Consider the following 24,694-nt stretch of genomic DNA (forward strand, 5'->3'; position numbering starts at 1 on the left):
TTACTTCCCCCCCGCTCCATACTTCTGCTCCGGTCTGTTTTGTGCTAGGTTTTTTTTTTTTTTGTCCTCTCGCCATTCCCATTGGTGTGGATTGAGAGTAATCAGGTGTGTCAAAGAATGACATTCATTCTCTACCTCCCGTTGCGTTTTTCAGGTCGCATGGGGGTAGATCAAACTAAAACATGGGCATCACGGGGGGATGATCTTTTAAACAAAGAGTAACCTTGTTAATCAAGCGGACTCAATAACCCAGGAACTACTACCTCCACCACCTAGTTTGATCAAAGTTTTGCTTTCATGTTCATGTTCCAATCATTATACCTAAAATGGGAATCCTTTTAATATGCAAATATGGATTTAAAATGGTGCAAACAAAAATGGTTGATTTTAGAAAGCGTTCTCTGAAAACAAAACAGTTTTAATGACCAGAAGTAAAAAGTACTTCAGTCTATTTGGTAATACACTTAAGTATTGTTTTAAAGTGTTTCGATGTGAATATAACCGTTTCATTTACCATTATCACTTGATATCTGTATATTACAACTTTATGTATGAATCACCGGATAATCTTGTTATATGTTAATGCACTACCTTAAACTAACAGTTAAAATTAGCTCTACTTTGGACAAGTATGTTGCAACATATGTATAAGAACTCATTCATAAATGTACATAATAGCTGTTTTTTTTGTTTGTTTTTTTACCTTTTTGCAATTTTTGTACTACATTTTTCTGATAACACTGAAGTACTTTTTATTTACTTTAAAGTACTTTTGTGTGGTACTTTTTAGTAGAAAACTATTTTTTTTTACATCATTACTGCCTCAACAATGCAACAAAAGTACTAAAGTGCAAAAGTTAAATGGCTTCTATGGTTTCCATTAAGTGTCAGTAAAACACAAAGAAATATATAGAAAACATTATTTTGTTTTTTGCTGCTTAAATTTACTGGTATCTTAACTTAATATGTATGTTCTATCGATGAAAAGTTGTAATTAACTTTTTCTACTACTCTGTGTAGTGATAAAAAATCCAAAAAAGTCCATGAAATGAAGCACATAAAAAAACGAACTTAGTGCATATTATCTGACAATATACTGTAAGTAGAGTTATGTTAGGGTGTTAAACAAGTGTTTTTTCTTTACTTTATGTCAAGCTCAGCTTGAAGAGATACATTCAGCTGTTTAGCCAATCTCTCAACTGCTCCTTTTTCTCCAAGTGCTCTGACTTCAGTCTGCCTGTCCCCTGCATCCCCAACAGAGGGAGGCCTTTCCGTTCATCCCATACTCTCCACAGCCTTCCTTCCCCGCTACCATAGGCCTTCGCCCATCTGTCTGTCTGCACTGCGACCGCTGTCCTGAGGGTGTACTCTGTCTCTCCCTCCTCCCCTCTCCCTCCCAGCATCCCTCTCTCTCATGCGCCGTGATCGATATGGACGCAGAGGGAGAGGGGGGACCTGTCTGTCAAAGCCGGCGGTGGAAAATGAAGGCTCAGATGAAGGAGGCATGCTCTGTATATTAAATGCCCAGACCCCTGTGAGGGGTAGGAGGAGGAGGAGGGGGGGGGGGGGGGTTCGGGGTGGGGAAATATCAATAGGCCTCTCCTAAAAGAGAGATAAGGCCAAAACAGCAATGAGAGAAGTGGAGCAGACTAGAGGGAGGGGAGTGGAGAGAAAGAAGGAAAAGGAAGAAGGAGCGGCGATGTGAGGGGGATCTGGAGTTAAAAAAAAAGATGTGAAAACAACTTTGAGCAACGCGCAAAATGTGAACTAATGATGTTAATTGATGTAACAAGTGAAGGAGAGACAAATTAGTTTTTGTGCAATGGGTGGATGGGGGGTTACAGGAAGCACAAGAGGGGGAAATGAGCTGAGGACCAAAAAAGTGTTAGGAAGAGTAAAGAGCTGAGATGGGAGAAAGAGTGAAGAGCTGAAGTTAACGACTTTGCAGATTTCATTATAGAGATAGTTAACCCTGTTGACACTGAAGGAGGGCGCTATCCTCTCAGGAGGAGTCCGGTCCTTCCACCTCCACGCACAGAGACAGATGAGATCATTACAGCTATCAGCACCACTGCCATCCACAATTAGCACATCTCCTTTTCTTTCCCCACTCCTCAATCCCCCATCTCCCCTCAGCTCACACTGCCTTCCCCCCTGCTCTCTTTCTTTCTCCCCCTCTCACCTCATGACACTTCTTTGGCCTTGATTTGGAGGCAATTTGACTAAATAAAAATCCACATGCAGCAAACTGCTCTTAGCTTTAGCTGGCCTGCTTGATCGACCTTTCCCAACTCATTTAGAACCCATTTGCCTTCAAAGCGAAAAAGAAAAAACATGCAAAGAAGCTTTGTTGAAAATGTAACTGTGTTAGAAAAGTTAACATAAAAAAACCTTTTAATTTATAATCTTTCCATTTGTTCACTGGGCTGATACTGCACGATACACACACGCTTGCATGCACACAAACACATGCACAATACGCACCTGTAAAGCAGACCGGGCACTTAAAGGTTCCACCCATGCCCTCAAAGCTGTGCTCAATCAGGTGGCATTGAAGCTTCGCTGGTGAGTCGAATGACTGACTGCAGAGCTTGCATTCATGGTTCAATCCTTCCTCTGTAGAGAAGAAACAACAAAAAAAAGAAAATACGCAGAAAACCATAAGAGGCGGAAGAAGCAGAGCATGAATGGCTGAGGAGTTGCAGAGATCTCACTTTTTCCTGGTCCTTTTTTCCCTCTTCCCTTTTAACATGAAATTTAAATTTAACAAATTTATAGGAACACTCTTGTGTCTGTGATTTTCATGACTCAAACAGGAAAAAAAAATATTGTGTGATCTGCTCCCATCAGGCATAAATTGGATGACCAGCTGGGGTCCTAATAGCTCAGACGAGGGCTTGCACTTTGAACATGGCGAGTGTCATCTTTTTTTCCCTTTTCTTTTCATCAACTTACATAAAAATAAATCTGCAAAGTCTAAATGGAGGAGGAAAGAGTCATATGTGCTTCGCAGACTGCGAATCAAAAATAAATCAACAATAGTCAAACAGTGCATGTCAAACGGTGCAGAGGGTCATTATCAGTTTTTCAAGGACAAAATCCCCCCCCAAATAACTGAAAAAATGCTTCTCAAACCTTACTTATATGTCCCTGATCTCGGCTCTCATCAACTCGTATAAACCCAACTCTCCTTTACAGCACGCTCACTTGCACGACAGATTATCTTCTTTGCTTTAAAAATACCCAAATGTCTATATCAACATTTGACTACCTCAACCACAGCCAATGATAGCTTAAATAAATGTCATCGTGGTAGACCTGCACATTTCTTTGCAGCACAACAATCTGCTGACTCAGACTTTTAGAGAACTGCCCATCTCCAGTGTGTCAATAAAAGGCCTATGCACTCTGCCAGACTAGTGCTCGATCAAACTCTTGCTACTGTACGGCAAAGGGGCGGGGGTGCATACCTCTGGGACTCAGCCATGGTTTATCCCCAGGTCTCTGCAGCCCAGTGCTCACCGCATAGACCCTGGGTGCCAGAAGCATGTATACATAATCCACCTAAACAGCTGTGCAGAGCTTGATTCCTGGTGGGTCCAGGTAGAGGGTTAGTTGAACATGCTTTAGGCAAATTTGGCAAACAAGTAATCTGAAAAGCAAAGCTTTCCAAGAATATGGTCACCTTGGCCACCACATTTTAAGCTATACTGGGCAATTATTTCTAAAATATTAGAGAATGAAAAAAAAGCCTTAGCTCTAAAATGTTTTTCTGAATTTCTTAAAGCTGAAACTAGACATAAAAATAGGCAGTATCGCAGTGTTTGCACTCATCGACTGATACTGACAAATAGAGACAACTGTGACCCAATAACCCCAATATTCTGGAAAAAAAAGGAATGAAAACATCTCCTACAGTGTCAGGCTCTTTGCAGTACACTGCAGTTTTTACTATAACACATTTTTTTCCATTTTTTTTCTTCTTAATCTTCTTTCATCATGCATATCCTTTAATATGATGTCTGAAACCTAAAAAAACCCAAATTAGTTGTGCATCAGCACAAGCTCACAGACAACATTCCTGTATGTCTGTCTCACAAAAGGTAAAAGCTGATCAAAGCAGCTCATGGTAGTTTGAAAGGGAAAGAGTTGATGCTGTGTTCTGCAATCATGCATTTGACAGATGAGATACTCTGTAGCCTACATGTGCATCTGAGTGTAGCAGCAGGCATCAGCGAAAGAGGGGAAGGGGAGGGGGTGTTTGCCACGAGCGCATCCACGCAGCCGTGCAAGAGGATCACTGTCCTCTTTGATCACCATTCAGTTTGCTTATCTGTGTGACGGTGTACACTAAGGTCAACCTTGCTGCAGCGTGCACAGATCTGTTCTTCTGCCATATGTGCAGCCCTCATTTGACCCTAGTGCACAATGCGGTCCCTTTGGAGACCTGGCCTGCTTCATTATGCATATAACTCTGCACCTGCCTGACTGACCTTGCATGTGTGCATGTGTGTGACTGTGTCTGTGAGCAGGTGCATCAGGTGAAAATGACAGATATAAATGAAACAGAATGTTCCCAATTTAAAGAATACAGGAGCAATTTTGTTTTTTTCTTACTGTTAGCAAATCCATGCCTTAGAATGATTTCTCTACAGGCACTTTATGTGGCCACAATGCTCACAAGGCTTTTGGCCACAAAGCTACTTATACTTGTGGAGTCAAAGTATTAATTTTCACATGATTTGTCAACATTAAGATGACGCCACTGTTGATATATAATATCTTTTAGTGTTGAGGATATGCGACTGAGAGGGAAAACGAGGTTTAAGTGAGGGCCTATCACAAGCAAATTCTGCTCCGTTAGCACCTCTAATGTAGCCTGTTTAGGGCTGGGTTTGTATTCAGCAGTGTAACAGGGGTTGAATCAGGCTGGCAGCTTGTTTCTTAGTGAGAGCCAAGGGAGGAAGTCGGCTTGCTCGCCCCTATAGCTGCCTCATTGGGCTGAGGTCACTTCCTGTTGCTCCCCCAGCCCTTCTCTTGGGCTGCCCAATCAGCATGGCCCTGCGTGAGCCCCCACCCCTCTCTATCCACCGAGCAGACTCTGGATATAGTTACAGGGCCACAGGGGACTGTCAGCCCTCTCTCTCTATCCTCATCTCTCTCCCTTTCACTCCTCCCACTCTCTGTTTCAGAGTCTCCCGGGTGTTCTCCACTGCCACCACCCTGTCCCTCCGCACTCCTAAGAAAATCCTTTAGATGAGAACTGCTCCTGTGTCTGCTCCCTCTAAGCATCCCTGACACCAGCAAAGTAAGCCCATCTGCATATCCACAGGGCCTTGCGTTCCTGTGGCTCATGGTTTATGTATTTCACAGCTCCTTAAAACACAAACGCCTAATATCTCTCCCATGTGGAGGACAGGAGAGGGGGAGAGGAAAAAACTATTCTCAAAAAGAATGGTCTTTATTTCTCTGCGCTGTTTACTTTTTTCCCTTTTTTTTGTATCCAGGCTGAAGTTCATGTGCCGTTGAAGGTTGTTTGGGACGCTGGGGCTTGCAGGTCTCGCTTGCATAGTTTAGTGAACTCTTTATGTAACAGCGACACAGCTGCAGCATATTGAATTTTGTAAGGCAGCGGTAAAAGCGCCTGCGATTCTGATAGATGTTTTATTGTGCTTAAGAGTACAAACGCACAGCCGTCAGCTGACAGTGACTGAAACCGATGTAACTAAAGGCGCTCTAACTTTCTGACAATAATGTGTAATTAAGTATATCGCAGGGCATTGCTTAATTAAAAACTCTCCCTCAGCTTATTCCGTTCCAACGCCACCGCTTCCCTCACCACCACTGCCCCTTTCTCCCTTTAAACAATTCTGCCGAGGAGCAGTGAGAATGCGAAGGGAATTCAGGACCACTTTCAGCGTTTGACTTTGGACAAGAAAAATCTGATACTTAGATCTGCGCTCTTCTCTGGGGCATAATGAACAGTTCTCTGAAGCTCAGGCTCACAGGGGCCCGTGTTTCTCGTGTCGCCAAAGCAGATGATATTAACGGCATCAATCAAGGCACTTCTGCGCTGAAAGTAATGAGCAAACAACTGGGGGAACAAATTGGGAATATTTAGTGGTTGTTTTAAACAAGATACAGGCACAACAACCATAGTAATCACAGGGAATGCGTGAAGAATGCGTGTGTGTGTGTGTGTGTGTAGGGGGGGGGGTCGATTTATAACTAACAGGTCAGTGCTGAGTTTCTAAGCTGCCAAACCTAGCCATAAAAACAGAAATGCCTTTTTTTACATTTATTTTCAGAACAATCTTGTTTATGAGGAATTTCACCTTTAGCAAGAGTTTGGTTTCTATTCCACCATCTGTCTCCTGCTATTCAGCCACATATTGGAGTTATATGTTAATAATCCAAGAAGATTCGGTTTTCAGCGGACTCACTGCTGTATATACAACCCACCATGGGATTGTGGATGGTAGCAGAGTAGACAGCTTCAGGCCTGTAAACAGTAGGTGGGTTTACTTCTCTCTTCTCTCTGCGGGAACTATCCATTAACAGATAATGGGAGGAAAATCAGAGTGATTAAGGCCCAGGGAATTATGGGTGAATACAAATTGACTCCACCTCTGTGTGGTGCGCTCTCTTGAGGTGGAGGCACTGCTCATAAGGAATAAACTCATTTCAGAAGTATTGCTACACCCATTAGGGCCTGGTGAATGCAGCATGTGGGGGTAGGGAGGTTGTAGGTGGGAACGCAAAGGGATGGACTCCCCCTGGACTGAAGCTGATTGGAGAACTGCCCGGGGGGAACAGCACTAATATCTATCTCCTGCCTCCACAGTTTTAGAAGGACAGAGTCAATCAAGTGCAAAATGTTTGAGATTCAAGTATAAGATTTTACTCAGGCATTGTAAAATCCCCCCAACCCCTCCACACACTCCATCAAAGACCTAATGCATTACACAAACAGCGATGGTAATGTGTTTGAGCTAGCTAATGGAATCGAGATACTGGAGAACTTACTACAATACAAAATGAAAGGTGTTGGTACTGTAGTAAGACCTGCGTGGAAAAGATATAGCCTGTGTCTGCAAGAAAGAAGTAAAAAAAAAAAAGATAAGCTGAGCCCCCATGTCAGGGTCCCAACGCTGGAGCGCGGCTGATGCTGCTTTCCAACCTCCAGAGGGAGAATGAGAGGTGAAGTGAGATTGTTGGCTGTGACATGTCAGTAGTGGTGACGCCCTCGCACAGCGAGAGCAAAGGATTCTGGGGGAACATGACTCTCGGAGAATGTCAGCTCTGATGCATGGCAGCTCGTTGGAGGTGCTAATCAGAGCAGGGCTAGGCTCCTGCTAGGATCAGCCACTCTGCGCCTACATTAACCGCTTCACAGCTCCCTTGGCTACCACGCCAGAGGTAGAAACACCAAACTGGCAGGTTTTTGTGTCGAGATAAACATGCGTAACGCTTGAATGGGTGTTACAAAAGGTTTAGCCGACTAGAACACCTTTTGGGTTTTACAAAACAAGAGGGATGCAAGCATAAGGACTTTTCTCCTTCTCCATAAGCACAACGAGCAGACATTTTTAGTTGAGCTATTTGCTCCGATTCCCTACACATGTATATAGCAATGCTCAGATTTTTATATATGTAAATAAAAATGTAATATATATATAGAAAAAGGCTATAATTAACAGTCATTACTGAATTATTAAGGACACCGCTTCGCTATGAATTACTACAATACATTAAACCATTTTCTACTAGAATACCTGAGGCCAGTTATGCAAAAGAGTCTGTGTGCCACTGACTACATGAACGCCAGTATTTGTGCAGAGCCTTCTGTGCTTTGTTTTATGTTTAATGACTCACCTTTATGACAACTTGACTACATAACTACATAAAAGAAAAATTGGACGGAAATTATGCAGACCTGTTGCCTCTCATCCAGGAATATATATATATATATATATATATATATATATATATATATATATATATATATATATATATATATATATATATATATATATATATATATATGTATGTATATATTTCAAATAAGTCCAGATATCTTGGAATATCTGGTGTAGTGGCCAGAACACTGTCTATTTTTCAGTTTTTGTGCTTACAGATCATTTTAGATTTGAAACAGTGAATTGAATGTTTCACTCTTCAGTCTGCCAAAGGGAGAGTAGCTGGTAAAACCAGATGAAGCTGGCGTTTCAGCAGGATTTGGATCTGCAGTACCGTTTGAAGAATGCGCTGCCATTTTGTGTTTCCACGCTACCTGCAATTCTCGCAGCTAAAGCCCGCAATGGCTAAAACTCGGTCAAATGAACAGTGTGCAGGTCACGGAGACAGAACAGAAGAAGAAAGAAAAGGGAGAAATCCACAACAACAAAGGCAAGAGGCGAATACTTGTTAACGAATGATATGTAGGCGCTGCAGCTGCAGGCAGGTACGGAGGTCCATTGGGGACAAACAGTGCAGGCTGCTGAGATGGATTGCATGGAGTGCCGGACCCCCTGCAGCCACACAAACACCATTCTACACTGAAATGCTCTAATTTACTCTATACGTGCCTATTCTAAACTGCTGGGCTTTTTTTCTTGTTAGAAGGAAACAAAGGTCAAGTGACTATGCCCTGACTTTCCAAGGATCTTGTACTCTATGAAAGTTGCTTCGCAAAGTGAGGGAAATTTTTTTTACAAAGAAGAACAGAAACACAACAGCGAGGAAAGTAAAAGTAACGTAAAAGAGCAAAAAATAAATACATGAGATGTGAATACAGACCAGACTCTCTTTCAGGTCTCGACAGAGTGAGTGGCCTGAATGTAAAAAGTTCATTATGGACACATGACCGGCTTTTTTTGGTAGCCTCACTGTGGCATTGTTGCGCCGAGGTTTGTGGGTTTATGGGGTTTGAGGTCCGCACAATGGAGCAGGGAAGGAGAGCGTTGAGCAGAGGCCCCATGGCTGGGCTCGCGGCATGGAACACTGTACAATTAGCCAGCCTCTGCGTTCTGCCGGCTTATAATTATCAGCGCTTGCCTTAATTGACTCCCTTAGCCTGCTGCAGAGGGACCCCCCCCCCCACACCCCTTTCCCCCCTGCTCGATGGAGGCCGCCAAGCGCCACGCCAGGCTCTCCAAAGTCATTTAGAAAAGCGCTCATATTTTCGACACAAAAAAGGGGGAACATTTGGTGAGAGAGAATTCATCATCAGGTGTCTAGAGGTTTTCCTTAATAGAAAAGCTGAGTCCCACTGAGTGCGCTCCATGTAGCGGCCAGCCACGCATGCTCAGGACCAGCAAGCCGCCATTCGCAGCGGGCCACAAGACATTAACATAATTTTATATAACACAGGCACCCGCACTGGAAATTTAATACATCTCAGCAAATACGAGACAGCCGTTTTGCATAATTTTTTTCCCCCTCATTCTCCACCTAGCTTTCTCTCTCCCTTCTAGCTCTATCTGTCCTCCTTCCATGTCTCTCTTCCGTCTCGTCTTCCCTCTCTCTTGCTGCCACTCTCCTTTGCCCCCACCCCCCCTGCACAACCACCCCATGGTGCTGCTCTCACTAGGAGAGGGGAAGTTCATTACCTCAGCTAAATCAGAATTAGTCCCTTCATTTTGACGGGGCGAACTTCATTAGAAAGGCCCTTCCTTAATCCAGCAGGGAGAACTGATGAATCTACATGGGGGCAATAATTTGCTTCATGCAGCACATTCAGCCACTTCCTCCACACTATCTCTCCCTTCTTTTTTCGCCGTGTTTCTGGCTTTATGTACTTTGGTCACATTTTTATTAGATCTACAAACAAAAAAAAAACAACAATGAAAAAAAAGCAGAAAGGAAAACACCTGCATATAATTAACTAATAGTGGTGGAGATGGTGTAAAGAATGAGTTATGCTGTTTGGAATGTCCTGTCTCCCCAACAGACTTCTGGGTCTCTGGAGCAGCCACGGCTGACTTGGCTGACACTCAAATACAGACTGAGTGAGTACAGCCAAAAGCAGGCTTGGTCTGTGGGCCTGAGGTAACTGCTAAAGATGATTTTTAATGCCATGATTATGCTCCAGAGTTTTAGGATATACAAATCTTTCACGAGCATGTGATTAGAGGAAATAAAAAAAGAGAGCTGTAGAAGTATAAATATTTGCTGTTATGAAAGTGAGACTCCATCTGTCCTTTATTTTTGGTTTTCTTTTCCAAAAACCTGCACAGTTTTAAGAAGGATTTCAAAAGAGATAGGCTTCAAAAGTTGTCCAGATCCTTACAACAAACTAGAGGGCGAAGAGACGTGAATCGGGACAGACAGCCCCTGACTGCCATACCACAGCGCCTGGTGTCAAACAGATGTGCAGCTTGGCAGCTATGCTCCCCAGAAAACAGAGAGCCCATGGATTCCAGGGTGGTGCTGGAGTCTTGTTGCCCTCCCCCTTCCCCCTTCCCCCATCCTCCATCAGCCCCAACTCCCTCACACTGTGCCCCTGCAGTCGCCCTCCCTCATCACCTCCACACAGGGGTCCCCTGACTGGTAATCTCGTCCCTCGAATGTGAAATCTCCGACAGTGCTGCCCCGCACTTTTACCCCCTACCTCCACGGCTGATGGGTAAATTGGAATGGCGCACCCTGCTGGTGCAGAGAGCTCTGAACAGACAGCAGTACACTCACGCTGAGGCACCCCTCGCACGCTCCGTCTAATATAGTGGACATGCACACGCTCTCCAAGCTGCAATATCCATGCACAGACACATAAGAGTCTCACGCTCACAAAGCTTTAGGTAAATAAAAAAAGAAAACAAAAAAAAGCCTCATAAAGATACACACATCGAGATGCAACCTAGGTGTGCCATGCATGATGCGTTCACCCTCATCTGCATAAAGATTGAATGTATGATAAATAAACGGAGAACTCCATAGTCAATATATGTACAAATTTAAATGCGCATCATCTGAAATGGCTCAGCTTGGGTCCTCTTACAGACACTGCATCTGACTTCTGTTACCATGGGGTCTCTATAATGTGCACAATGTAGGACAGAACACACATAACAGATAAACAGCATAAACCGCAGAGTAAATGTGCACATTGCTAGGCTCCCAGTGCGTACGATAAGCATAGCCAACTTGGTGTTTTCCGTAAGCGTACTGTAAAACATTAATAAATAGTAACAGGATAGAGGTTATTTGTTATAAAATGCAGTCGGGAATCAGAGTAAAATTTCCCACGGGGCTTGTTTAGCTGTCCAAGGCTCCCACTCTCATCTATCTGTCTATTATCTGTCTATCACTTGGTGCTCTGAAACATGTGTGGACGGTTGAGTCCACCCTCAAATCACAGGGACATCCTAAATAGTCAGTGGGACCTGAAGGGGCTAAAGATCACTGCAGCAGAAGCCACAGAGGCCTTCCTGTCAAAGGCAGTGCTTTCAGGGGGCCAGGGGTGAGGGGAAGCCAGAGGGAGCGAGCCAGAGACATGACATACATTTCATTACACTTAAACCAACTGTGGGTTCAACTCAGAGCCCTGGATTTCCAATGGCGTCTCAAAGGATGGAGTAAGTGGAGGTGTAAGAGAATGGTTTTTACAAAGAACACAATGGGTAGGTGGACAAAGGCAGGCAGCTGGACTAATTGCTTGGGGCCTTGCAGGAATATTTTTCTAAGTACTTCTGTTTAAAGCTCAATTTAGTGGCTTATGTCATGCATCTGCGAACGAAAACGGTATTTAGGATTCATATTTGTTAATGCATTTGCAATTTATCCTTTAATATTTAAATGCTTTCTGTTGTACAGTGCTTGTTTGACATTAAGGTGGCATCAAAAGCATCCGCTCTCCACCCTTGTTTTCTGTTTTCATTGCTCTCTGAAGGCTCGGTTTAATTTCTGCCCCTTAAAAGCAACCTTAGATGGGTTCGGGGCAGAAGAGGAGAGGAGAAAAACGTACTTATTCCAGCGATGACGAGAGCAGTCTTTTCAGCGAGAGCTCTCCGATCCTCGTAGAGAATACTTGTCCATTAAGACTGTCAGAGGATGCTCTCAGAAATGAGAATCCATATCTCTGGAGAGGACAGCAGGGAGCATGCTCAGATAGGGGTTAAAGGAAAACGAGCAGGATGGGCATCCTGTAAAAAAGGCCAGTGTGGCCTAACGCTTATGGCGTCGTCACATGCAAGCACTGTAAATACCATGCAAGCACTGTAAATACATGCTTGTAGTCACAGCTGCTTCATTATGGAAAATATAATTTGCAGTCTAACCTACTTTGTTTTACAAAGAAATGTCTATTTAAAATTCCTTAGAGTATCATTATAATGGCGATAGAATTACAAAACACTATTATTATTGCTCGCTTGGGGGGAGCCCCCACTCATTAAGCTTCTAAGATGTCGTGGGTTTTGATTATTCTATCAGCGTCATGCTCTTATTATAGTGACAAACTCCTGCTATTTTGTTGCCAATCTCCTTCCAGCTGTCATATCTTTTGAAAGATCAGAAAACCCTTCAAACGCACTCGTGATATATCTTCAGATTCACCAGACGTTGCTTGATTCCCCCATTGAATTTGCAGGATTAACTTGAGGAAGAAACGTCTCATATTTCTTAACTGGTTGCTATGTCTGACATCAGAGTGTATGAGATTCTAGCATACTGGTATTGTCCAGGGGAGGTAACCCTCACTCTAACCGTCAGCGCTTCACCAAGTGGGACAGAGATGATTAAAACACACCATGGCTGTGACTGACAGACTCCCCACTGCTTCCAGAAGATGACATGTCTCCAAGTCACACAGAAAAGCAACTCCTCTAATTTTAACTCTGACTATAACACCAACCCCCTCTGTCAAAATCCACAAAAACAGCCATGCTGAGATTCTTAACCACAATAAAAGTGATAACAACTAAACAGAGAAATAAGTTTAAAAACAACAATGGGGAGGGAGGAGACAAAAGGGCTGAGAAGGCGCCATTTCCCTCTGGTGCACACAAACAGCAGGAACCTGTGAGCTTGTGACAACACCTTCAAACATTTCTGTTACTTTCACAGAAATATCTGATGCTGATGCTCCAATGTGATGCTTCTGCAGCAGTCTTGTCCCAGCGCACATTCGTCTTGGCAAGCTCTTGGTTACCAAGAAGAAGAAGAAGGAAAAAAAAGGGTTAGAAAAAAAAACCCCGCTCTCCTAACTGACTGTGTTTGACATTTGTCATGACAGGAATACAGTGAGAGAAGGAAAGAGAAGAGGAGTGAGAGATGGGAGGGGAAGAGGAAAATGGAGGAGTGGCAGAGGGTGATCGATGTGTGAAATTGTATGTGTGAAAAAAATAATTCTGCATTCTCCGGGTTTGTTGCAAGTCTCGTTTTTTCATGATGAGGAGGACAGAGGGGGGTTTCCTGTTATTGTCACGTTGTGTAGAGAGCTCAGGGTCGCTGTACTAAATGATTCACAGAAAACTGAATCTTTTACATTGGCGTCAGCAATTCAGCCGGGCGCCCTTGTGGGGGAATTCTTTTTGTGTGTTTTTATTGAAGTCTGCATTGAGCGCGCCCAAAAGCTCTGACAGGGGGCCCCCGAGGGCGCTTGTCTTCACCTCCAAATCATAAGATGGAGAGACGAAGCTCCCTCTGTGCTCTAAATTATACCCCTCAACACCCCCTCTTGCACACAGACTTGCAACCCTGCCCTCCCCACCCAAAAAAATAAAACACAGAGGCAGAGAAGAAAAGCCTTCAGTAATACACTCCCAGTGGAGCGCTCCACGATCGCTCCGCGCTGCCGGAACAGCTGACAAGCTCGATGCGGTGGGTCCGTTCCCTGCGGTCTGTCAGAGTTGGTGCTACAGCATGACGGTTAGTACTTCTTCTCTGGGGACGGGCCTTCTTTGACTGCCCCTATGTGCCCCTCATATGACGGGCCCCTCCGCTGACCCATGGAAGCTCCGTGGCTTTGACCCAATTACTGTTGCGGGTAGGTAAAACTCTAGGTTAGGTGCCCCCTTTTGTCTCGTTGCCTCTCCCTTGCTCCCCGGTGATGGCGAGACCCATCTGAGGCTCCTTTCATATTCAGAGGAGGTCAGGGGGAACAAGCAGAAAGGGCAGAAGGAGGCGAGGTTGTTACAAGAGGGTTGGTGTAATTTGATCGCCGGGCACAGCTGCATAAACATGGGTATCGAGGAATTTCTGTCTACTTGATGGGATTGACTTTGCATGAATGGCCCCTATTTCCCCTCCAAAATGGGCCATTTTCCACATGTCTCAATGAATATGACAACCTCTCCAGCAATACGAGTGCAGTACCGAAACTGCAAAAACCAGCTCAGGGTAGCTTGTGCCTTTTTTCGAGCTGTGAAACTCACCCTCTCTGGCTGTCTTTGTTAAAGACCTTATCCAAGTCCTGCTGCCTGAACTGTCAAAAGCAGCCCCATCCTCTCCAAAATGCCCAAACAAAATAAACCAACAACCGCTGGCAGGGTCAGAGGGCAGCAGCTCTGGGTGCCTGGACTCTGGCGAGCCCTCTGATTGGTGGAAAGGGCAGTGAGTAAAAGGGAATCTTTTCAAAGTGAAATCTCCAGCTGATGGCTTAGAGCTCCACACCCCACAGTTTGTTTCTCTTGCTGCTGTCAGGAGTTTTGCCCGAGCCATTTGGAGGGATTAGAAAAAGTAGGGAAGGAAAAAAAAAAAAAACCTCAACTGGGCAGATCGTGTGTACTGTAGGGTCTGAGTGATGGCTCCAGGACCCCTTGGAGAGTGATAAACCTTTGACCTTGACAGCCCCCTGTGGTGACCCCTGACCTCTGGCTTTTTGCCACAGACTCAGTAAGACAGGTGCAAGCAGGAGAGTGACCACAGCCTCACTGTCTTGGCCAAATTTTCCCTCATTCGACCTACAGTACCTGTCCTGGAAGTCAGCACAAACTATGTAAAGGAGTAGAAACAACTGAAGCTACGATGTAACTTAGATTTAAGCAGGAGTGCATAGAAATATTAGCAAAGTGCACACAATATGTATTACATAAACCAAAATCTTTGTGAATCAGTAAATTATTCTAAGAAAAAAAATGCTAATAGGAAAAATGGGAGGGGGGGGGGGGGAATTCAGGCAAGAGTACAGAGGCTCTAAACTAAAGCCAGTTTACAAATGGAACAGTTCCATTTTGGAAAAAAAACCACTTTGTGAAATAATACATAATGTTGTGCAAGAAATCTAAGTGTGGATATTATTAAAGATGAAGCACAGTGACACGTCACACAGTTTTCTGCTGCACAGCGGGCACTAGCTCCAAGGTCGCGCCAGTCCGCGCCAGTCTTTCTGCAGATCCATTTCCTCTCCCTAGGCACTTCCCTCATGTTGTTGGCCTAGTGATTCAGTGCCTTGCATTAAGAGCAATTCACCTGCCTCCGGCGTCCCAGCGGCACAGGTCCCCTGGGGAAACCAGGTGGAGCATAAAAAAGTTCCACATATGGTAAAGTCAAGCTGCTTGGAGGCTGCCGTGTGTCTGCTGTGGGGATAGAGGCTCCTAAAAGGCCCAGCTGGTACTTGGAAAAGGGCTTCTGCATTACTACACCTCAGTGTCTGTTTGGGCTCCCCTTTGCAAAGTGTTGGCCGGTGCACATGACCAGCCATTTTAGATTTCTCCCTCTACCCCGCCTCATCCCTCGCTCCCTCCCGTCTTCCAACTGGTTCTGTATCCAATTGAACATTTGGTCCTCCACTGCTGGTTAATCAAATTCCTCCATCTGGCCCCCTTATCCCTGTGGAACACAAAAGGTGCAGCCTGAGCCCGGGTCCAAGTGCATATTGGGAGGGAGGAGGGGGGATGGAGACAGGGACTGCCTACCTAACTTACACAGCCCAGTCAACTAGATCAGGTAGAGAGCACGAGGCCAGGCCTGATCGTTTTGGGCAAACAGGAACAGCTTGGGACTAAGTATCAGAGCCCTGCTGTTCATATAGAGCTCAGGGACTGCAGTGGGTTCATATGACAGTAGGAGGGTTTTATGAGCTAATACCTCCACATACACTGTAGAATACAGAATAGAGTGGAGCCTAAGTACTACTGGCTACAACAGAAGGCAAACACTGCCCTGAAACACTCATGTTATTCAGTCTCCATGGCAGTAGAGGGCACTGCTCTTATCTAGGAACAAAGAAAAAAGAAAGAAAAGGGAAATAAAGACATTTATGTTAAAACTGCAACTTTGCTTGTTGTCTTCTCACACCGCTTCCTTGAGTTCAAAGTGTATCAGCAGCTAAGTAGCGTCTTTACTCTGATCAAAAAAGAGCTTTCTTAAGATATCACACAAAGCCAGCAGGGATCTTTTAATTCTCTAGAGAGACTATGAAGCCTTCACAAAATATCACATTAACTACACATTTATTAGAAGAGACCTTTAAAAAAGCAGTCCTGCCTCCAAAGTTAAACAGGTTTCAAAGTGCGCTCACTTCCACATAAAGCTTCGTTACAACTTTGACACACGCAGCCGATCACGACTGCTCTTTGCTCTGATTCAGGAGGAGGACCTGAGGCGAGGTGAAGAAGGGGACATAAAGTGAGTCACAGATACGGAAACACATGGCATCTCAAGTGCTAGCTCTACCCTTTCATAATATCTATTGTTTGATTTCTATTCATGTCCAACCATCCTCTCCCCTGCCAGGTGGCAAAACATGTGTCAATAATTAAACTGCTTTTACATAACAGGATACAGGAACACAATGCAATTTGCTCCCCATATTTCATTGGGCCTTTATGAAAGCACATGAGAGAGTGTAATTAATCAAACCACTGGAATATGTGAACGGCAATTTCCACTTAATGGCACTTACAGGGATTGGGTCCCTTAAGCACCACGTTCTATCTACCAAACGAGCGGGCTTCATTTTCATCTTCATAGTTCAGACAATAAAATCTGTGGATGTTAAACAACACCCATTTGACATTATGAAGTCAGAAAACAACATCAGACTGGATCCGTGTAGCCATGTAGGTCTTGTGCTTTTGGACACGCACACACTGTAGCAGTCGAGTGTGCTCCGGCCAAGTTCGGGGTGAATGCGAATGACTGTTGTGCTTGGATTTCAGAAATTAATATTGTTTTTAATGATCTTGCTTTGACCTCAAACCTGAGTGTATTTTCTGTATTCACTTAACCACGGGAGGCTAACCAACTCCCAGCCTGGGACAGGAAGAGGATCATTCACTGCTTTTAGTGGCTTTCTGTGAGAAGATGGTCCTAGTCTAAATGGCACCCATGTCCCTAAAAGTGTTTCTCTCTTCCCCACCTCTCTTTCTCTCCCTCTGCCTCTCCAAAGACTCCTCTAAGTGCAGCATCTTGTTTCAGTAATTCAGCCAGGGCAGAGACAGTGGAGAGAGGAAAGTAATCGATTTCTCTCTCATTTGGTTCCTCCTAGACTTGCTGTAAGGCCTCTTAGGGGAGTTCTGGACTATTGGACAGGACAATGTTATGGGAAAGAGTGTCATTGTGTTTAAGGTCATCGTTACACCAAGGTTTCATTTTGAGTGTATTTTTATTGGTGTATGGAACCAAGTAGACAAACAAACAATGCTGCCGCCATTTCCAGGATGGCAGACATCAAGATAGGCCAGCGCTGTTCATAATGGCAACACCATTTGAATGATAGAGAGAAATATCATGCTCCACAGCAACATGATCCACTGCAGAGATATTCTCAGAAAACTGCAGCTAAGTACTAAGCTTTTAGGTCCATAGGTAAATTTGCGTCTATAAAAAGCCACTCTTGCTAAATAATTTAGAGGAAATGTCTTTACTGTATGATCACTATTTCTGCTTCATGCTTCATATCATCTTTCCAAAGGAGGAATAAAAAAAAAATGACATGGAAGAATTGGGGAGGACTTCATAGTTTCAGCAGAAACTTTAAAAAGGTCAAAACAGAGAAATTCATTATTTTTACATCTAAATAATCATCATGGTGAAAAAAATGTTGTTTTTTAACATCTTATGCATCTTTAAACTGTGAGCAGGGGTACAATTCACCTTCTCTGACCCCTTAGGGCACCTTTGCTGGGCAGTAGTAGCGAAATCTTTAGCCTCTATTCGGCGAGGCCTCATCAACAGGTCGGTAGCTGCTTTAGCCAGTCTGCATCTCTTTTGCATCTGGGGCTCTTTACAGTGTCTAATCATTCATTCTGTGTTTCAACTCCATGCCAGCCTCCTAAATTCTTAATAACAGTCGGTAACTCTCAGGTTGGGCTTCCATTCATTTACATCTGATTGAGATATTCTTGCACAAAACCAATTAAAAATGCAGTTTTACTACCTGCACCTCTTGGCATGCATTATTTTCAAAATAGAGACCAATCTCGTGTGTCATTAGAGTGCGGCAGCTGCAATATAAACAAGACAGATCTATCTATTGTTTATTACCACCTCGGGCTTTTTACCCAGAGGGCAGAATAAGAAAGGGAGGGGCAGAGGTCAGCGTAATTACCATTCACTTCTTCCTTAGAGTCAGACAGTGCTAAGACATGCATTGGCAAATTCCATGGCAGCATCGTATATCACATTACCATAAAGCCCCAAAGAGCTAACCTTTGTTCAATTCCATTTGATTCTAAGAGAGGAAAACACTGACAGCCTCATCCAGGCCCGGTGTTTCAAGAGTTCAGTTGTTTGTCTTTCAGTCTTGTGACTGTTCTTGCTAAAGATGTGCTATTCCAAAAATAACGCGTCAGGGGACACTGGGGGATCACTGAATCATCCTGGGTAGAATATCACATCATCTGGAGAGATTCAAGGTTCAGTCTCAAATTAAGCCTGAGAAAACAAAGAGGCAGCTTGCCTTAAAAACATTACAAATTATTTATTTCCAAGCCTTTTTAAATAAACACCCTAATTTAATAATTGTATATTTTTATTCATGCCAACATCATCTATATTTCTAATCACAACAGCTTTATATTTTTCTGTGATGCCTGATACTGTGCCCTTAAAGAATTCACCTGAAAGCACTTTCCATTTCGGCTTCTGTTAACAAATAGCAAAGCACGAGCATTTGCAGCATCACCTCACTCTAATATGCTTTTTTTTTTGACTGAAAATACGAACACCGGTGCTGACAGAATGTGAAATACTGTTTCTGAGCAGAGGGGGCTTACTCCCAATGTCTTCAGTCATGCTTAAAGTCAATAGATCCAGTGCTTTGTAGCAGTCTTTAGGTGGCACAGAAGGACAAATGTTGCCATGGAGGATGAAAGAAATGCAAAGATGAGAAACGAGTAATAGACCACGCAGGAGAGAGAAATGCAGACGACAAAAAATAAAGAAATACAAACATAGGAACGGGCAGAAAAGGGGAAAATAGAGAAAAAGGCTGTGAGGAAAGAAAGAAAGAAAGAAAGAGAGAAAGAAAGAAAGAGAGATCTGTGAATTTCCTCTTCCTCCCCTGAGACCTCCCTTGATGCCAAGCATTCATCATCCAGCCTCTAATATCAGTTATTCTGTGGCTCCTCTGCTTACAGCAGAATTAATTTCTGCTTTAATTACTCTCATCGGCGGAATGCTGATGAAGGAGAGGGACGAGGCATTCTGGGACTCGGGCCTCATTCCACCGCTTTAATTTGAATGAATTCCACCCGGAGACGCTGGCAAACAACTGGCAGCCGAGCCCCGGGAGCCACTCTGGGACTGCGCAGAAGAGCTGCAGCCATGGCCCCCACCAACCAAGCTACCTTGTGTGTGCGTGCGCCTCTGTGTGTTTCCGTGCTTATGTGTATTATGCGGTGTGTGTGGATTGTGCGTGATTCCGAGTGCCGAAGTGAAAAGGCGTGGAGGAAGAACACACAAGATGAGGAGGAAAGGAGGGAAAAAAAAACAGATTGATAGATTAAACGATGAGCGCCTGTACAATGTGTAAACGCGCTTGCAGTGTGTGAAGTTGCATGTGTTTTGCATCCAGACATAAATGTACCTGAGGATATGGGGCGAGAGAGCAGAACTTGTATGGAAAAAACAAACTGTAAATGATTTCATAGACACACGCACGCACGCACGCACGCACACACGCAAGCACGCACACAAAGATTCAGTGCAAACAGCTCTGTATGGACACAAAACATATGAAATATGAACAACACCACTGACTGCAGCCCACTGTGCAACACAAGTGTTAGTTTGAGAGCAAAAATCATTAATACTTAATTTGATTATTCTAGATATGGCACATCACACTCTCCAACAACCCCCCAGTTCATGTATCATACAAGAACTGCAAGTATAAAAGAGAGAAGCAGGAATTAACCACACGAATAGGAAAAAGGTTGCGCGTGTGAGATGCACAGTCCAGATTTGCATAATGAAAATAACTGCAGAAACGGTATAATATCACACACAGCTACGTCGGCAGTGGATGAGAGAGAGTACGGCCATAATTGACTTCTCTCCAAGCCAGCTTGGTAGTTACAGAATGTAGCATATTGGATAAGGATTGTGATTGATTATGTTGGTCTGCCATAAAGATTCGTTTGATTAAATGTAACCATGGGTTTCTTTTCCAAGTCCTAATGAAGCAGCAATTTGAAACTGAGAGACTGGAGGTGGAGCCAGTCTGGCTTGCACCATCTATCTATGGTGATGATGATATAAGGCTTCAAAACAAGAGCCAGTGCAAAATGTAAAGATTTTTTTTTAAATCCAGTTAACGCAAACGTATTTGTAAAACTCTAGTTTAATGCAAACAAATTTAGTATTAGTGTAGTGCCTCTAAAATGGGCTGAAACACGATTTAATGCCACTTAAGAATTAAAGGATATAATTCCCCATATTACTATTTATTTAATATGTATATATAAGACAGGGGATGCACACAGTCACGGTCAAGCCCGAAACATAGCCCGTTCCATTACACTTTTTAACATCATCCCACATAACACAATTCATCTCCTCCAATTTTATGTTCTGAGCCATCCCTCCGCTAGTTCAGCAGAGTGCAGAAAGGGAGGTAGGTGTGACCTCCACTGACCCTGAAACCTCTGGACAGGTGGGCGGTGGCCTATGTGCACTGTCCATTTTGGCAGCAGCTCACTTCCCTCCCCCGGCAGGTAGCTCGGGCCATGATGAGCAGCTGGGTCGCAAACACTAAGCACATTAATATCTTCTTAATGATAATAATCATTATGGCATAAGCACCTTCCCCAAAGTGGGAAAGCACACGAAATGTGCCAGAGTAGCATCGTCGTTAAGGTAAAAAAAAAAAAAAAAAAGACAAGAAAACCTGAGATGAAATGACTCTTTTAATGGGCAGCAACTTACAGCCACCAGGATAACGCAGACACTAATGTAATAATGTGATAATGAGATACACCGATGACATTAGGGAGACCAAAAACTCAATGAAACCAGTGTGAATTGCTGCATGAAATCTGCACTTGAAACTGGCTTTGACACAATTATCAAATCAGATATAGATATCGTTGCATGTTAAATACACAGCGCATATATAAAAGTGACGTTATCAGAGAGCTACATGCATGCTTTAATTAGTACAAGCTACTTCTTTATGCCTCACATGCTTTTTTTTCTGGAGTTAGTGGTGCACTTTACCACCTTGTCTCTGCATGGCTTTTGGAATCCATGCTGCATTTCCCATATACTCGCCTCATTTAATATAACTGTCAGTATTCACCTATCATAGGCCATTATCTGTCTCATCCGCGTTCATTATTGAAGCTAATGATCTGTTGTCCTCTCTGCTCCCCATTGAAGGAGGACTACATTAAAAGTCTCTTACTAACTTAATTAGTAATTATAAATGTTAAAAGATTAATCAGCGAGTGAGTGGCTTAAGGTTTACGTCTCTAGGCAGCAGTGGGACGAATGGAGAGACAAAGAGGCCATGTCGCTTCAGTGTTCACACTCCACTGTCATGCGAGAAATGAAACAAGGTATCTGTAAAAGGAAATTGGAAGTGTGACCATTTTTCTTTTTTTAAAATTCACTTTTAATGAGCATGTTTGCGTATGCAAAGAAGTATGGCAAACAACGTGCTAGCTCGTGTGTTTTTAGCCCTCGTCTTTAAGCGACAACTGTTTCAGATAAACATAGCATTTCCTTTCTATAATCTGCAAGCACCACTCTAGAAGATATAATGCTGTTACAGGAAGCAGCATTTAATATGGTAACCTATGATGCATGCGGTACTCACATTATCTCTTTCTAACAAGATGGAAATAGATCCGCTTAATTAAATCCTGGGTGTACACTAATTCCTTACTAAATCTGCACCTCTCTGACAATTCTACATCAGCAACACCGCGCACTCAAGTAAACATATAAGCACTGATATCAACATTAAACCTTAATAACGCATAAGGCTTTCATCCAGGGAGTTCCTGTGTGATTTCCATTAATGTGAGGGGAATCGCCCAGGACCATCTCCCTGTTTTCCGGAGTGTGTTGATGCTCAAGCCGGGGGGTTCGAGAGGAAAACAAAAAAGGAGCGTTAGCTGTGCTTAGTTGTGGGATGGCGGAGTTGCTAAATTTCTTGTCTGAACTTGAGCCACACTCGCGAGAGAAGCTATACTTTTATTTACTTCGCCGCTTCGGTCAAAGGAGACGGAAAACACTCATATATAATGGAGACGGGGAAACATTTCGCATTTAGCTCTGGCCTCAATCCCATGGAGGAGAATTGCTGGTGCTCTGACTGTTGAAGTCTTATCACACAAGACACGCAGAGTGGGGTGATAGTGGGGAGGCTGGCGGGTGGCCTGCAGCACCTGAAACCTATTAGAGAGTTTTGGAACATTCCACAGGGTTCTTCCACTTTGGCCAGAGGGCATCATAAAGGTCCTCGCAAAGAAGGTTCATGCGACTCAGATGCTGACAAACAGCCAGCAAGGTGAAACACTAAAAACTGGATATGGGAGAGTTTGATGAAGAAAAAAAAACTGTGTTATGTTGCTGTGTTTAGGAAGAAAACATGAGTCTTTTAAAGTCCAAAATGGTCTACATTTTCTGCACTTATATTCAGAAGGAGTTTGCCTCCATAAAAGAGCTGATTAAACACATTTACTGTTGGCAAGCAAAGCGAAACTTTTGTCAACTTTTTATCAAATGGTTTGCCATCTGGATTTAAAGCAGTAGGGGCCCAATAGTGTGCTGATAGTAAAAATAAACATGCATAAACACAGACATAGCTTACTGCCAAATTTCTTGACTGCAGCCTTGCCTTTCATATATATATATATATATATATATATATATATATATATATATATATATATATATATATATATATATATATATATATATATGCTGTGAGGAAAGAAAGATATATATATATAGATATATATATAGATATATGTGCGTGTGTGTGTTTTAGTGGTACCAATGCCCATCACTTTGGCTGGATTTGTGTCCATGCCTCAGTGTTATGCTCACTGGGTTTAGCTCTATGGGTGTCTGTGGCCTCTCCTCTGGCCGCCCGTGTCCATTTGCTCTGCGGGTATGGCAGGCCTGAGCTGACAGATGGCCGCCCCTCTCCATTCCGCTCCAGAGTAACACAGTAACTGGCTTTTCCTCCGCCGTTGACCTTGCCACAGCCAGCCAGCAATCCAGGCTGGCACTCGGCCTGTCGAACAGGAGGGTAATGAAGTCCAGCGCTGCTCACATGATTATTAAGGCTTTGACGCTGGGGGGCCTTTCAGAACCCTATTCCCCTCCCCGCTCCTCCCCTGTCTACCATTCACACAGCCAAAGTTTGATGAGGATAGTCATTTGTTACATGGTACTTTGGAAAACCACCATTGTGGTCCATAAAGCTAAAACTTTTTTGCGGCACTCTTTTGTTCTCTGTTTGTTTTCTAAAACAAACCTCTCTACACCTATGAAGCTTGCTTAATAACAGCTTTGAGAACAACACTGGAAGCCATTTCTATTCAGCAGCATATGATAGCTACAGAATGACATTCCAAAAATACGCCAGGTAAGAGCCCCTACACAAAGTTAGGTCATATCTATCACACTACTGTTGGTGCTGACAACCTCTAAAAGCAGTGCAGTTCAGTGGTTGCACTCCACTTCATTCTCACTGCAAGTCTCCCTTACCACAAGCATCTCTAGGCACGCCTGGAACCCAGGTCCCATCAGGGCCAGAGTGGGATTTGAGAGGTGTAGGTTGCAGATCTGACCTTTACTAAGGCAGGACTGTCTGTTTGCACTTCTCCCATAAGCCCCCCTCCAGTCAGACTGCTAAGCAACCCCAGCAGACCAGGGGTGTGCATGCACCTCCGGCCTTGGTGACATCTTAGAGACCATGGGGAGGTGGAGTAATGCAGAGGTTAATTCTGATCATCCAGTATTTATGGGCTTCACTTCAGAACAAGGGTTGGCATTAACACTCTAAAGGAGACATCTCTCCTGTATATCAATAAAACATAACAGAAGGACAGGGAGAGCCTACCTTTATTCAGGTCGCTAAAGTCCTTAACTAAGCCTAGGATGGGAAAATTGGAAAAATATGCCAGTGAATGTCTTTAAATTCAAGGTATTTAAATCTAAATGCTCCTTTTGAACTACTATTAGTCCCGTACAACGATTAACTCAACAACTGAGCAGATTTCAGCCAATCACTGGCAGGAATTTGCCCCAAGTCACCATGGTGACATCAACCTACCAATTGCGATGCAGTCAG

General features: G+C 43.6%; 1 protein-coding gene across 4 annotated transcripts in view; it reads right to left on the reverse strand.

Annotated features, from left to right (window-relative positions):
* The window catches only part of LOC308412814 (zinc finger protein 521-like), an 88,117-nt gene that overhangs the window by 14,591 nt on the left and 48,832 nt on the right, over positions 1 to 24,694 (reverse strand). For all 4 annotated transcript variants that reach the window (XM_080907409.1, XM_080907410.1, XM_080907408.1 and 1 more), the window contains exon 6: positions 2,485 to 2,616. In XM_080907409.1, coding sequence (XP_080763535.1) covers positions 2,485 to 2,616 — 132 coding nt within the window. The remainder of the gene's footprint in view (positions 1 to 2,484; positions 2,617 to 24,694) is intronic.

Source organism: Rhamphochromis sp. 'chilingali' (assembly GCF_963969265.1).
Source record: "Rhamphochromis sp. 'chilingali' genome assembly, chromosome: 16".
In the NCBI taxonomy this organism is placed as follows: domain Eukaryota; kingdom Metazoa; phylum Chordata; class Actinopteri; order Cichliformes; family Cichlidae; genus Rhamphochromis; species Rhamphochromis sp. 'chilingali'.